The 14,159-nt window shown below is 42.7% G+C and overlaps 1 protein-coding gene across 1 annotated transcript in view; it reads right to left on the bottom strand.

The window, feature by feature from the left end:
- Positions 1–12,875, bottom strand: part of SPTLC3 (serine palmitoyltransferase long chain base subunit 3) — a 135,869-nt gene extending 122,994 nt beyond the window's left edge. The window contains exon 1 of the mRNA XM_068987695.1: positions 12,731–12,875. Within this exon, the coding sequence (XP_068843796.1) occupies positions 12,731–12,841 (111 nt within the window). The 5' untranslated portion in view covers positions 12,842–12,875. The remainder of the gene's footprint in view (positions 1–12,730) is intronic.
- Positions 12,876–14,159: the final 1,284 nt, after the last annotated feature.

The following is a 14,159-nucleotide window of genomic DNA, read 5'->3' as shown; positions in this document are numbered from 1 at the left end:
AAGAGGCACTGCTTGAATGCATACAGTTTCTCTGGCTGAAATCTTCAGTTTTCATGGAAGGCAGTGTGCATTTGATTTTCCATGAAAACCTCTTGCTTCTTGGGAAAGTAGGCATAATGTCTCCAACCAACCAATTTCCCAAGAGTATGGCACCACAGTGATTTGTTTCTTTGCTTCCAAGAAAACCTGATAGCATCCATGGTCACACCTATAATTATCTGATTAACTTTTTTTTTTAACCAAAAAAAAAAAAAAAAAATTAAAAGTAACTTCTCCCAGAGCAAGGCTAGTCTTGATTAGTTTTTACCTGTACTCCTGAATCAACCATTTAGAAGTTACAGGCATGTTTTTTTTAACCAACATAATTTATGGGCCCTAAGTAATGGGCAGACACAAAGCATGAGTCATCTTGATTGGTATAAAGATTGATATAGCACTTTAAAAAAGTAAACTGATATTCACGACCTATTTATTTCAGCCACTGAGTCATTATCTCAGGCCACCCTGTGGAGAACTTTTGTATCTTCGCATATAGGCACCTGTTGCAGTGGGCTTGGGAAGAACTGATCAGTGAGAAGCATAGCCCAATGAATGAAATGCCAGCCCCTCTTGCATAAACTTACAAACCAGTCCGTCAAACCTTACATCAGTTGTGGGATTTTCCCAGATACCCTCATTATTTGCATGGTTTGGCAAAAGACCTTATTGTCAAGGGCTCCAACAGGGTTTGTTTTAGATTCTGCACTTTGAGAAACAGTACTGTGTGGAAGTTCTAGAAACTGGCAGTGGACAGGCATCTGTCTTATCCTGGATTGGCCATTTTGAGATATTGGGCAAGTGAGTCTCAGTTTTGTTCTTTATTGAGAAATATGTTGCTAACACCTATAAAGTGAGATAACATGCTTCTCTGAGGTCTGAGATCAATTCTGCTATGAATATTCTAGTGTTTGAGAATATCTGGAGCCTAGTTTCTTTCGGCGGAGGAGGTGATGGCAACCCACTCCAGTACTCTTGCCTGGAAAATCCCTTGGATGGAGGAGCCTGGTACGCTGCAGTCCATGGGGTCGCTAAGAGTCGGACACGACTGAGCGATTTCACTTTACTTTTTACTTTCATGCAGTGGAGAAGGAAATGGCAACCCACTCCAGTGTTCTTGCCTGAAGAATCTCAGGGACGGAGGAGCCTGGTGGGCTGCCGTCTATGGGGTTGCACAGAGATGGACACGACTGAAGTGACTTAGCGGTTTCTTTTGGACTATCAGAGTAGATGACTGGGAAACAGGCGGTGCTGCAAAACGTAAGAATGCTTACCACATCATCAATGTCATTGCTTTGGGGAAGTTCAGCAAAGGAACCAAGAAGTGAATTGACTTGCATTCCCATGTTGGGTCTGGAAGCAAGCCTGCATGATGGCACACACTTAAAAATGAAATTGAGGATTCACGAAGGCTCAGAAGAAGGTAATTCTGAGGAACGCACATGCTATCTGCCGTAAACATATAAAGACAAAGGTCAATGATTTTTAAAGAAAGATTTATAGGAAGTTGTGCTACCCGATGTGCCATGTAAAATCACTTTGCTGCCTGGCTATGAAAATCTAAGATAGAAATTCACATTATTCAAGACTTTTACAAAAAAAATTACTACGACTGACCCCCAAAGCTGTTCTTCTAAGTGTAATGACCAAAACAGCACTTCATCTCTTGCTATGAATATATCTACTGAAGACTAGAAGCACTGATTTTTTGTAACTTCCTACCTGTTCTTGTAAGGAATAGTTGATGGAGTTGATGTGCAGAGTATAGGCCTACTATGTGTCCAGTCCTTTGAGACATTCCTGAACTTAGAGGGAAATGTCTAAGATTCTTAGACACTTGAAAAATGTCTGAGATTCTTGTTCAACTCTTTCCCCTTCATCCATGCATCTTTGGTCTCATTAGTTTTCTGAGCCCAGTTTTTTCCATCCATGAAATGGGTTAATAGACTTCAAAACTTCAGAGCATAGTTGTGAGAGTCCAACAAGATCTTGGATATAAGGATCATTACAGCTGATGCTGAAAGTTAAAAGGGGTCAAGCAAGCACTGGTTAAATTTCAAGAAATCATTTTGATTCTTTGCATGTGCTATCATATTTATTTCTTACAAGGAATCCATTGGGCAGACACTACTATTATCCTCATCTTCCAGATGAGGAAACTAAGGCACAGAGATTAAATCACTTTCCCAAGGTCACAAAATGATGATGTGAAGCTGAAATTCAAGCCCAAGCAGTGCAAAGGGGAGGCCCTACTCCCAATCTCTATATGATGGTTCATTTTAAGAGAACAGTAGGGCTGTGAGTTGTGGCAACAGTTTATGTGATATGGCATGGGTACATCTAAGTTGCTTCAGTCATGCCCGACTCTTTGTGACTCCATGGACCATAGCCCACCAGGCTCCTCTGTCCATGGAATTCTCCAGGCAAGAGTACTGGAGTGGGTTGTCATGTCCTCCTCCAGGGGAATCTTCCCAACCCAGGGATCAAACCTGCGTCTCTTATGTTTCCTGCATTGGCAGGCAGATTCTTTACTACTAGCGCTGACTGGGAAGCCCTTATGTGATATTAGGGGTCATAATAGCCTCCTATTACTTGCCTTCCATGTGGGTGATTATCTCACTTCCTTGAATCTTGGATCCTTAATGTGAAATTTGAAAATGATAGGTGAGCATAAACATTTGGTGGGATCTTGTGTGTGGCAGCAATCATTAACTCTCAATAAATATTGATTTCTCTGACATATTTTTTCTAAGATATACAAAGAAGGAGGCTCCCTCCATGTGTCTTTTATTTGAGGAAATAGGAAAAAAGAGGTCTTTACATCTTACATGAGACAAATGCAATTTTGCAGCATCAATTTTGAAGTCAAAGCTAAAGAATTTGCAATAGCAGGTACCACTATGAATCATCAAATACCTTAGTCCCTGGCTGATTACTTTCACAGGTGGGAGGTTTCCAATAAAGTGGACCTTTCCAGAAAGGTCCTTGGTCGAGGTATCAAGAGACTAGAATGATGAGGGTGTCTCACACTGGTGTGACCTCTGAGATAGCTACTTAGCTTTGTTGAACCTCATTCCTCCATATGTAAGAAAGACAGGGCATAGAATGGAATTGTAAGAATTTCTATACTAAGTTCCTTTCCTGTTAGCTGGATTATACTAAAGAAAAAAAAAAAAAGAGGAAAATGGCTCTTGATCTCTGCAGAATTACAGATATATAGCCAGGGAGTTCCTCAAGAGGGAGAGTCTCTGCTGAGTCCTTATTTCATCTCTGCTGTGCTGGACTAAGTCGCTTCAGTCGTGTCTGACTCCTTGCGACCTTACAGACTGTAGCCCTCCAGGCTTCTCTGTCCATGGGATTTCCCAGCAAGGATACTGGATGGGCTTGCCATGCCCTCCTCCAGGGGATCTTCCTGACCCAGCGATCAAACCTGTTGCATTAGCAGGCATGTTCTTCACCACTAGTGCCTCCTGGGAAGCCCATCTTCCATCTCACCAGACATGAATTTACACACCACTCAGTATTTTTGTCCAGAGGTTAAATCTTGCTACAGTCAAAACTACATTATGAAACTCTTTCCAACAAGAGAAATCAAAAGGTGATATAAGCCAAAATTCAATGTAAATTTTGCCTCAAAAGAAAAAAAAAAAAGAGCTATGGACAAATATTGAAGTTTGGCTAATACTTGGGGGTGGGATGCACTGATTTTACAATTTTCTTTGAAATGCACCAAACATATGGATTGATGGCTGACTAGAGGGAAGTGCAGACAGAAAAAAGTGTGGTGAAATAAATACAATAAAATGTTCATTGCAGATTCTATGTGGTGAGTATTCATTGCAGAACTCTTAATTTTCTGTAAGTTTGAAATTATTCACAAAAAAAAAGTTTAAAGAAAAGGCTTTTCTACTTTTTTTTCTAATAATTAAAAACACAGACCTTGGGGCCAGTCTCCACTAACAGGAGGTTTACTCTTAAGCAAATTTACTGAACTTTTCTATAATATAAAAATGCTTTGCGTAATTAAGTTCATAAGCTTCTGAGAATCAAATAAGCTTGTATTTAGAAAATTCCTAGCACACAGTGTGATGCAAAATTTGTTAAATTAAACATTAAAAATCTTCTCATATACAGGGTCATGAATGGGAAAGCAGGTTATTCTGGTTTTTCTTGGATATGCGATCCTGAGAATGCAGAATTTTTATTAAAACCAGATAATAGGTCTGTATACCCTGAGGTATTAGTCATTTTCCCTCCAATTCAGGCATATTTCATCTTCTATTAAGAGGTAGTAGAATCATCAGGATAAATTAATAATATTTATTTCTTTTTTAATTTCCTTTAAAAAGTTCTGCTTGCTGAAAGCACGTTCTCTAACCCCAGGCTTAGAGTATACCTAATATTTGGATATCGACATAAAAGTATGTAGTGACCTGGTCACACAAAATAATCTAACATCTATTGATTTTTAAAAAGAGGGAAGTAAACAGTAGTTATGTTCTCCAACAAAGGATAGGAAACCTTTCATTACTAATTAATTACTAATAATTAAATTAGTAATTAATAAGAGGTTAGACACTTCAAAATCTACAAAGTAGACTATGTATCATATGCTGCTGCTGCTGCTGCTAAGTCGCTTCAGTCGTGTCGGACTCTGTGCGACCCCGTGCGACCCCAGAGACGGCAGCCCACCAGGTTTCCCCGTCCCTGGGATTCTCCAGGCAAGAACACTGGAGTGTGTGCCATTTCCTTCTCCACTGCATGAAAGTGAAAAGTGAAAGTGAAGTCGCTCAGTCATGTCCAACTCCTAGCGATCCCATGGACTGCAGCCCACCAGGCTCCTCCATCCATGGGATTTTCCAGGCAAGGGGCCTTTTCCGTCTTTTAAAGAACCAGAACCAGCAAAGGAAATAAAACAAGCTGAAATCAGGTCTTTAATCACTGTGCAGCCATTATTGAGCACCTACTGTGTATTGGCTCTGGTGAGGTTCCGGGGATTCAGCAGTGAGTAAGATGGAATCTCAGCCAGAGCCTGGCTCCCATTCTAGAACCAGAGGCAGACAAATGCAGAGGAAATAAATCTCTGTGTGTACGTGCAGATGGTGTTAAGTACTAAAGAAAACAAGCAGTTAAGGGAGGCAGGAAGCAAGGAGGTTTGCAATTTTGATAGGATTGTTAGCATTTGACTTGAAAGGAGGGAGGTACAGTCACGTGGATTTCTGGCTAAGTACAAATGGGAGAGGATGTGGGGATATCCCCGGGTGGGCAGGTCCTGGGCTCCTGGCTCAAGTGTGACTGGAACACCCCAAGCACCCAGAAAGGGGCAGGAGCTGAGTCATGGATGGATCAAAGTGCCCGTGGTACCTGTGGTTATTGTAAGGATCTCAGCTTTTACTCTGAGTGAAATGGGGTCCATGGGGAGGATTTGGGCAGAAAAGTGAGCTCTTGATGTCATTTCAACAGGATCATTCTGCTGCTATATTGAGAGCAGCCTTGCTGATGGTAGTGGACGGGGAGCAAGGGTGGAAGCAGGGTATGAAATTTAAAAGATGTCTATAAGCTTTTTAATCATCTTTCCATTGAGAAATAGGTTTTTTTTTTATTTGTTTGCTTTTGCTTTCAAGAAAGACTTTAATTACAGATCTAATACATTTTTACCCAGAGAAAGACAAAAAATGCAATTGCCATATGACATCACAAAGCATTCTACTTTGTTCTGTCTTCATTTATAATACCAATGAAAAAAAATACAATGCAATTGAAAAAAAAATCTCTACACTTACAAGTGTCTTGCATAATAAAGACAGTCTGCCTCAATCAAAGTAACATCATAACAAATACAATAACATCATCATCGACTTGCTTTCCAAGCATATTCTTAAATTTACTCTTACTTTTGGTAAAAATCTAAGTAGGCATTATATGCCTGTTTATTCTCAAAGACTGCGCTTGAACTTGGTGGGCTTGTGACTGCTTCAACAGGCACTCATGAAGCTGACCTCTGAGGCTAGGGTACAGAAGGCTGTGAGAGTTCTGCTTCACTTACGAGAAAACTCTTGGAGCCCTCTGGGCTGGTGAGGACATATGGGCAATGCAGCCCACAGTCTTGGCTTACCCTGTTTCTCAGCTGTCCCAGACTGCATGGGACGTGGGAGTGAGGACTCCATCTTGTAGGTGATTCCTCCAGGCTCAGCTGTTCTAGGTCCCCCAATCGAAGTCCTAGGTAGCAGAGTCCATGATCATAATGAAATGGTTGTTGTTTAGTGTTGCTCTGGTTGGTATGGGTGGTTATTCAGTAGTGGATAACCAGAGAATGGGGAAAAAGGATGAGGCTTCCAAAACGATCAAGGTGAGAGATTTTAGGGGCTGAGACCAGAGAGGTTGCTGTGGAGAGGTGAGGAGCGGTCAGATTCTGGATATTCTGTGAAGAGAGGATCATGAATTTGCTGACTCATTGAATGTAAAATGCAAAGTCATGAATGGTTTCATGTTTTTGGTTTGAGCCACTGGAAGACTAGAGTTGTCATTTTCTGCAATGGGAAAGACTCTAAAGGAAGCGTGTTTGGGATAGAAGGAGTATCAGGGGCTCAGTTCTGGGCATGTTAAGTTGGAGATGCCTTTGATTCTCCAAGTGAAATATCAAGTAAGCCATTGGAAATGGCATATGTACGCATAATACATAAACATGGATAGTGATGTTTGTACAGTGATGGGGCAAGGTTCAATAAAGAGATATTTACAGTTAGGAAAGAGAAGGGGTACAAGGACTGAGCCTTGGGTCACTCCACTGTTTAAAGGTCAAGGAGATGAGTAAAGCCAGGAATAGACACTGCGAAGGAAGAGCTGGTGATATAAGAGGGTCATAACCTGGAAGCCAAGAGAGCAAAGTGCTTGAAGGAGGAGGAATGATTATTTGTGTCAAGTGCTGCTGACAGACCAAGTAAAATAAAGCCATGACTGCATAAGGGAATTCAAGGCATAAGACTATCATTTACTGAGCATCTGTTACATGCCAGGCATTGTACTGAACATTCTTAAAATAGCAGTAGAAGAGTAAGAGATAGCTGCAGGCTAACTTCCACAGATAAAAGCTACCATTTATTGTTGACTACACATGTGAGCTAGGGGGCTTCCCTAATGGCTTAGATGGTAAAGCGTATGTCTGCAATGCAGGAGACCCGGGTTTGATCCCTGGGTTGGGAAGTTCCCCTGGAGAAGGAAATGGCAGCCCACTCCAGTATTCTTGCCTGGAAAGTCCCATGGACCGTGGAGCCTGGTAGGTTACCGTCCATGAGGTTCCAAAGAGTCAGACACGACTGAGCGACTTCACACATGTGAGAGTTACTGAGAGCCTTGCATACACTATCTTATCAAATCTTCAGCATTGCCTTATGAGATATGGGTCAGAGACACGAAGCTACCTTTCTGATGAGGCATGGCTAGTAAGGGGCAAACTAGGACTCAAACCCAATTCTAGCTGAGGTCAAAGATCGTTTTCCTGCTATCATTCTTCCTTAAGTGGTTCCCTGGGAAATCCTGAGGGGTGCTGGGTTGTGAAAAGCCACCAGAAAAGAAATATCTCCCTGGAGAGTTCATTTTTACTCAAGGTTGTAAGGCGGGATATAAATGTAGTTTTATAGTGAAAGAAATATTCAGTTGAGTTCAGTTCAGTCACTTAGTCATGTCCGACTCTTTGTGACCCCATGAATCACGGCATGCCAGGCCTCCCTGTCCATCACCAACTCCCGGAGTTCACTCAGACTCACGTCCATTGAGTCCGTGATGGCATCCAGCCATCTCATCCTCTGTCGCCCCTTCTTCTCCTGCCCCCAATCCCTCCCAGCATCAGAGTCTTTTCTAATGAGTCAACTCTTCGCATGAGGTGGCCAAAGTACTGGAGTTTCAGCTTTAGCATCATTCCTTCCAAAGAAATCCCAGAGCTGATCTTCAGAATGGACTGGTTGGATCTCCTTGCAGTCCAAGGGACTCTCAAGAGTCTTCTCCAACACCACAGTTCAAAAGCATCAATTCTTCAGTGCTCAGCCTTCTTCACAGTCCAACTCTCACATCCATACATGACCACAGGAAAACCATAGCCTTGACTAGACGGACCTTAGTCGGCAAAGTAATATCTCTGCTTTTGAATATGCTATCTAGGTTGGTCATAACTTTTCTTTCAAGGAGTAAGCGTCTTTTAATTTCATGGCTGCAGTCACCATCTGCAGTTGTTCTGGAGCCCCCCAAAATAAAGTCTGACACTGTTTCCACTGTTTCCCCATCTATTTCCCATGAAGTGATGGAATTTCTGCTTTATTGACTATGCCAAAGCCTTTACTGTGTGGATCACAATAAACCATGGAAAATTCTGAAAGAGATGGGAATACCAGACCACCTGACCTGCCTCTTGAGAAATCTGTATGCAAGTCAGGAAACAACAGTCAGAATTGGACATGGAACGATAGACTGGTTTCAAATAGGAAAAGGAGTACATCAAGGCTATATATTGCACTCTGCTTATTTAACTTCTATGCAGAGTACATCATGAGAAATGCTGGGCTGGGTGAAGCACAAGCTGGAATCAAGATTGCCGGGAGAAATATCAATAACCTCACTCTATTTAGGACCTCTTATTTTTCTCATCCTGTAGCTCAGAGGGACTTCCCTGGTGGCTCAGTGGTAAAGAGTCTGCCTGCAATGCTGGAGATGTGGGAGGTGCAGGTTCAATCCCTGGGTCTGAAAGATCCCCTGGAGAAGGAAATGCAGCCCACTCTATTATTCTTGCTGTGAAAATCCCATGGACGCAGGAGTCTGGTGGGCTATAGTCCGTGGGGTCACAGAGCGTTGGACAGAACTTGGTGACTAAACAACAATAGTTCAGAGATTACAGGCTTGTGGCTGGTAGTAATGTCTCCTTGAAATCTACACTGTTGGCTTTTTGAAGGATTAAATAACAATACTTAAAAATTAGGATATGCTCTTCCCCTCCTCCCCCATCTGGATTTCCAGCTTCTTTTGAAAATCATAAAATCTGTCAACACAACACTGTCCTGAGCTCTTGTTGTTGTTACCTGAGTTGCTTCACTCTACTCGGGTAAACCCGTGCTTTGTTACTGTTGTTTAGTTGCTAAGTCGTGATGGACTCTTTGCAACCCCATGGACTGTAACCTGTCAGGGTCCTCTGCACATGGGATTTTCCAAGCAAGAATGCTGGAGTGGGTTGCTCTTTCCTGCTCCAGGGGATCTTGCCAATCCAGATATTGATCCTGTGTCTCCTGCTTGGCAGGCAGACTCTTTACCGCTGAGCCACCTGGGAAGCCTTATCCCATGCTTGACCACTTTCAATTTCCACCCCAGGCCTTGCCAGCCTGCTGGGTATTTGTCATCTCAACCTCTGCTGTAATCAAACGATCTTCAATGTGTAAAGCTTTTGAGTGAAGCATTATTTAGAGAGAATTGTGATGGATGCAGTAGATTATGGAGAACAGTTTTGAATACTTCTCTGAGACCTGCTCATAGTGTTTGTTTGTTTCCAAATGTTTAATTTGTGAATGAATGGCCCTATGACTTTCTAACAATAATATGGTGGCGACAACTTCTCACATGAATTTATGGGTTGGCGTACTTTAGAATTTCAGTAAACCATTAGTTCAGGCCAACTAAGAGAGATGACAGTACTTAGTAGGAAGATTAAAACAAGTGTATTTCAAAATAAACGTAGTGGATTCCTTGAAAATAATTAGGTTAACGTCAATCTACTTCTACTTGTGTTTCTAAAGAGAATCATTTTCTAGGAAACTTTAACCAATAGATAAAATTAATTTATAATTGGAAGATATTAAATAGACTTTAAAATATATATTCTTTCAATCAACAAAACAGCTAAACCTGAACACATGCATCCTTCTTTGCCTGCTATTTCTTAGATAAGGCAGCAAGTTACAGACCTCCTCAGGTTGAATAATTACACTTTGGATTTGACAGCCTTCAAATGATTGTGCTTTTGCACTGATGTCATATGAGTTCATTGTGTTTGGTTTTACCAGCCAGACACTCACCTTAAGTCCTTATGCAAAATACAAGATAAAATAAGATAGAAATATAAAGCTTAGGAAAAGGAATCTTCGCCAAAGATTGATGGCAAAAACTGTTTCCTCAAATTGAAGGCGTTGAGAATGGTTGTAATAAGACTGTAGAATGATTTTTCTAGGCATATTAAAGAAATAGAATATCCATGTGTTTACATGTTTATTGTTGTTTAATAAATCACCACCATTCTTAAAACAAATAGCACTTGTTTGCTCAAGAATCTGTAATCTGAGCAGGGCCAGTGGGGACCTGGAGAAGGAGATGCAACCCACTCCAGTATTCTTGCCTGGAGAATCCCACGGACAGAGGAGCCTGGGGGGGGCTACAGCCCACGGGGTCACAAAGAGTCGGACACAACTGAAGCAACTTAGCAGCAGTAGGGACAAGGCATCTCTACTCCATGAAGAACAATTGGAACAGACAGACTCTGGGGCTGGGGCACCCACTTCTAAGACAGCTGACTCACTCAGTCTACCAGCTGGCACTGCATCTTGCCTGGGTTACTTGGTTTTTTTCTGCTTGGGCTTCTCCTGAGCTGCTTTGGCTTCCTTCAAACATGGTGGTTGGGTTCCAAGAGTGAGTTTGTTCTGTAAGGACTGGGTTCAAGCTGCAAGGCTTTTGGTCAAGCCTCAGTTTGCTTAAGGTGTCCTCAAAGCGAAATGGACTAAAGCCAGTGACTGAGGATCATGATGGTAAAGACGGCCACACCCACAACCACAGAGGGGAAAACAGACCCTTGTCTGCCCTACTGCCCTAAGAACCCAGCAGAGTTTCTTCTTTCTGGAACATACTTTTTAAGCATAATTGAGGCTCTCAGTGGAAGCCAATTTCAACTTAGTAACACCTAAATATATCTGAGCAAATAGGTTCTGGATGTTCCTTCCTTCAGAAAGAGCTGTTGGAAAAGGCAGTGGCTGCCCTAATATTTCCTGCTGCTCTTAGGGAAGTGTGGATAAATTCAAAGTTATTTGCAGTCTTGTAGGAGCACTTAGTAACAAATCTTCTGGATTCTGGCTTTTCTTCTTACTTAAGAGTGGTCATCACCATCTAGCTAAGTCTCTGGCCTGAAACACTAGAGGGTGGTTACAGAACTAAGATAAAGTAGGGACAGAGAGAAGGAATCCCCTGAAGGCATTTCTGCCCTCAGGGTGGGGATGGTTCAGAAGGTGAGTAGGCCAGGGGCCAGTGTTACAGTCATTTTAGGGGCAAAGAGAGTCTTCAGTGGTAATGATCTGAATTGATGCAGTAATGAAGAACTGGTGGGAATTAGTATGATCCCCCTCATGCGAATAATGAGACTTGAATACTTTTTCTTCACATTATGTTGGGAGGGCCAAATAAGGTCATTTGGGTTTGCAGGAAGATAGTATGAGAAAACCCGAATGAACTTTTTGACTGATTGAATAGTCAACCCCAGACCTGAGGGTTTTAGTGGACACTTCAAGGCTAGGGTAAGGCCTTTTGTTGAGACAGGAACACATTTTGGAGACTACAGCCTATTCACAAAGGACCCATACTCCAGAGCGATTCCCCCTCTCCACCTCTTTCATCCCACTGGACACATGAATTTAATTCACTGAATCGTAAGCTGGCCTCCAACCAGCCCCACCTGTCCTGTGGTCTTAGAACCATCTGACTTTCCCCCCTTCCCCCCATTTCTCCCGAGTGGGTTCCTTGCCACTCAGCTTCTCATTTTCCATGAGTAAAGCTGCCAGTTTGCCTATGCTAATCTGCTCCGGAGCAGGTGAGGTCACCCTGCTCTTCCTGCGGCTCAGAGCAGAGGGCTGGGCATCCCGTGAGAAGCTGCCTGCTTGTTTTCACAAGTAGCTTGCAGACCCGGCTTGGCTCCCTCTTTGAATAAGCTGACAACATTTCTGGGGTTCCTCCTCCTCCTCCTCCTCCTCAGCACATTCCCCTCAAACATTCTGCCATAGCAGGAGTGAAAACATTTTTTTAAAGCCTCACATGGGAAAACAATTCAAAGTCTGTTTGGTTCCTGTGTGCAGCATATAACAATAAGCCACGCTTTCTGAAGTGTCTTATAAAAAGGAATGCTTGTGATGTCAAATTTCAAAGAAAGACTTTGGCCCCAAATCAAGCTGTGAGTTCTGACAAGGCCCCACGGAACACCGAAAAGAAGTCGCTTTTCAAACAGAGAGGCATTCCTCCTCTACCAGGGGAAAATGCCACCAACTCCACATAATCTCAGCAGTGTTTACTTTCACTTCCTTTTTTATTTCTTATGAAGCATGGTGAACGCAGTCTGTTGTGATTTTCTGAGGGACTGAAATTCAGCTCAAGAATTTTAGCCTTTGCAACAGTGCTTCCCAAAACACTTGAGAGAAAACAACTAGTAGGGATGTTTGTATATTAGGAGTTGAAAGCTCTTGGGTCTACATATCTCCTCTCCTGTATAAAGAAGAAATTCCCTCGTTAACCCATATCTAAACTTTTTAGTCGCCAAGCATTTGAAATGAGCCGAAGCAGAGTCCAAACATGGAAAACACTTCCTGCCAAGGCTTTCAATGAGGACAGCTTCAAAGAGCTTTACAGCAAAATATTGAAATGTTCCAATCATTCAGATGAAGGGGGAGGGATCGCCTCTTACCTGGGATTCTTTCACCACCCCGTTCTTCCAGCAGTTTCCCCGGTGACAGTCGGAGGCACTCTGATTATGAAGCGTCCCATTGCAAACTGCACCACCTCCAGGATCAGCCATTTGCGGGAAATCGATGGAAGCCACAGACTCCCTTCCAGAGGCCCTGGGAGAGCTTGAGTTTTGAAGTTGGCGAGGGAATAGGATAAAGCACTTCAGACTGAGCGCTTGGAGGAAAACTACCAATCAGGCTTTTCCAGAAGAAGAGCAGCAGCCTATCTTTGGGGCAGATCTTTGGAACTAAAAGCAAAGGATTACCTTTACAGTCCTCAAATCAGAATGTGGCCTCCATGGCAACAAAACTGCTCCTGAAACTACAAAGGAGACTGCCAGCTCCTAGCCTGGACTGAGGCAACCGGCAGGCTGCAAAACCTAGTGGCAAATGCTGAGGAGGCTGGCCGGGAGGTGGAGAATCTTTTAAAGACACACACACGCATACCACGGTACAGTCCCCAGGTGTCTCCTACCAAAGACAGTCAGTGTTGAATTGACATTTACCCCCTCCTCACCCCACTCCTGCATCTAATTACATTTCTGGTTGTAAACCAAGGTCAAAGTCAACACTTCTTTTTGCTGTAAAAGAATGTTCAGAAGTGGTTGGCAGGGGCTAGAGGGAGGAGAGATGGGAAGTTACTGTTTAATGTCAGAAAAGATGGAAAAAGTTGGGGCATGAATGGTGGTGATGATTGCCATATGAATGTACCCTATGCCACTGAACTATACACTTAAAAGTGGTTAAAATGGTAAATTTGATATCATATATACTTTACCATAATGCAAAAATGGCAAATGAAAACTGTTCAGAACCTGCCTCATATCAAAACCAGTGTCATCAAGAAGTACTAACCGATCCAGAAAGACGTGAGTTCAATCTCTGGGTCAGGAAGATCCCGTGGAGGAGGGCATGGCAACCTACCCCAGTAGTCTAGCCTGGAGAATTCCATGGGCAGAGGAGGCTGGCAGGCTACCGTCCATAGGGTCACAAAGAGTCGGACACGACTGAGTGACTGAACACGCATAACTGCATTACCTTTATTATGTGACCTTGGGAAAGTGGTTTTCTCTCTTTTACCTTAATTTCTCCAGCTATAAAGTTAGATAAAGCCTTTTTTGCGGGCTAACCTCTGATGGGGGAGTTTGTTATGAACACAGGTGTTGGAGGCAACATTCTAGCCCTGATAGCTCTGGTTTACTTACCAGTTCTTATTCTCTCAATGCACTAGTCACCAGACAGAACTAAAGGCCTTGTGATGAGACAGATTGTTGGACAGCATTAATTATTTACAGCCTGTTTGAGTCCTCCCAAGCCTGCCCTCATGGTCCTCTTGAATGGAGACTTCTTTAACATCAGGCACTTAGAAAAGAAACGCATTTCTTGGGT

Source organism: Capricornis sumatraensis, chromosome 15 (assembly GCF_032405125.1).
Source record: "Capricornis sumatraensis isolate serow.1 chromosome 15, serow.2, whole genome shotgun sequence".
In the NCBI taxonomy this organism is placed as follows: domain Eukaryota; kingdom Metazoa; phylum Chordata; class Mammalia; order Artiodactyla; family Bovidae; genus Capricornis; species Capricornis sumatraensis.
Note: the sequence above shows the minus strand (reverse complement) of the source record. Positions and strands in the feature narration are given on the sequence as shown.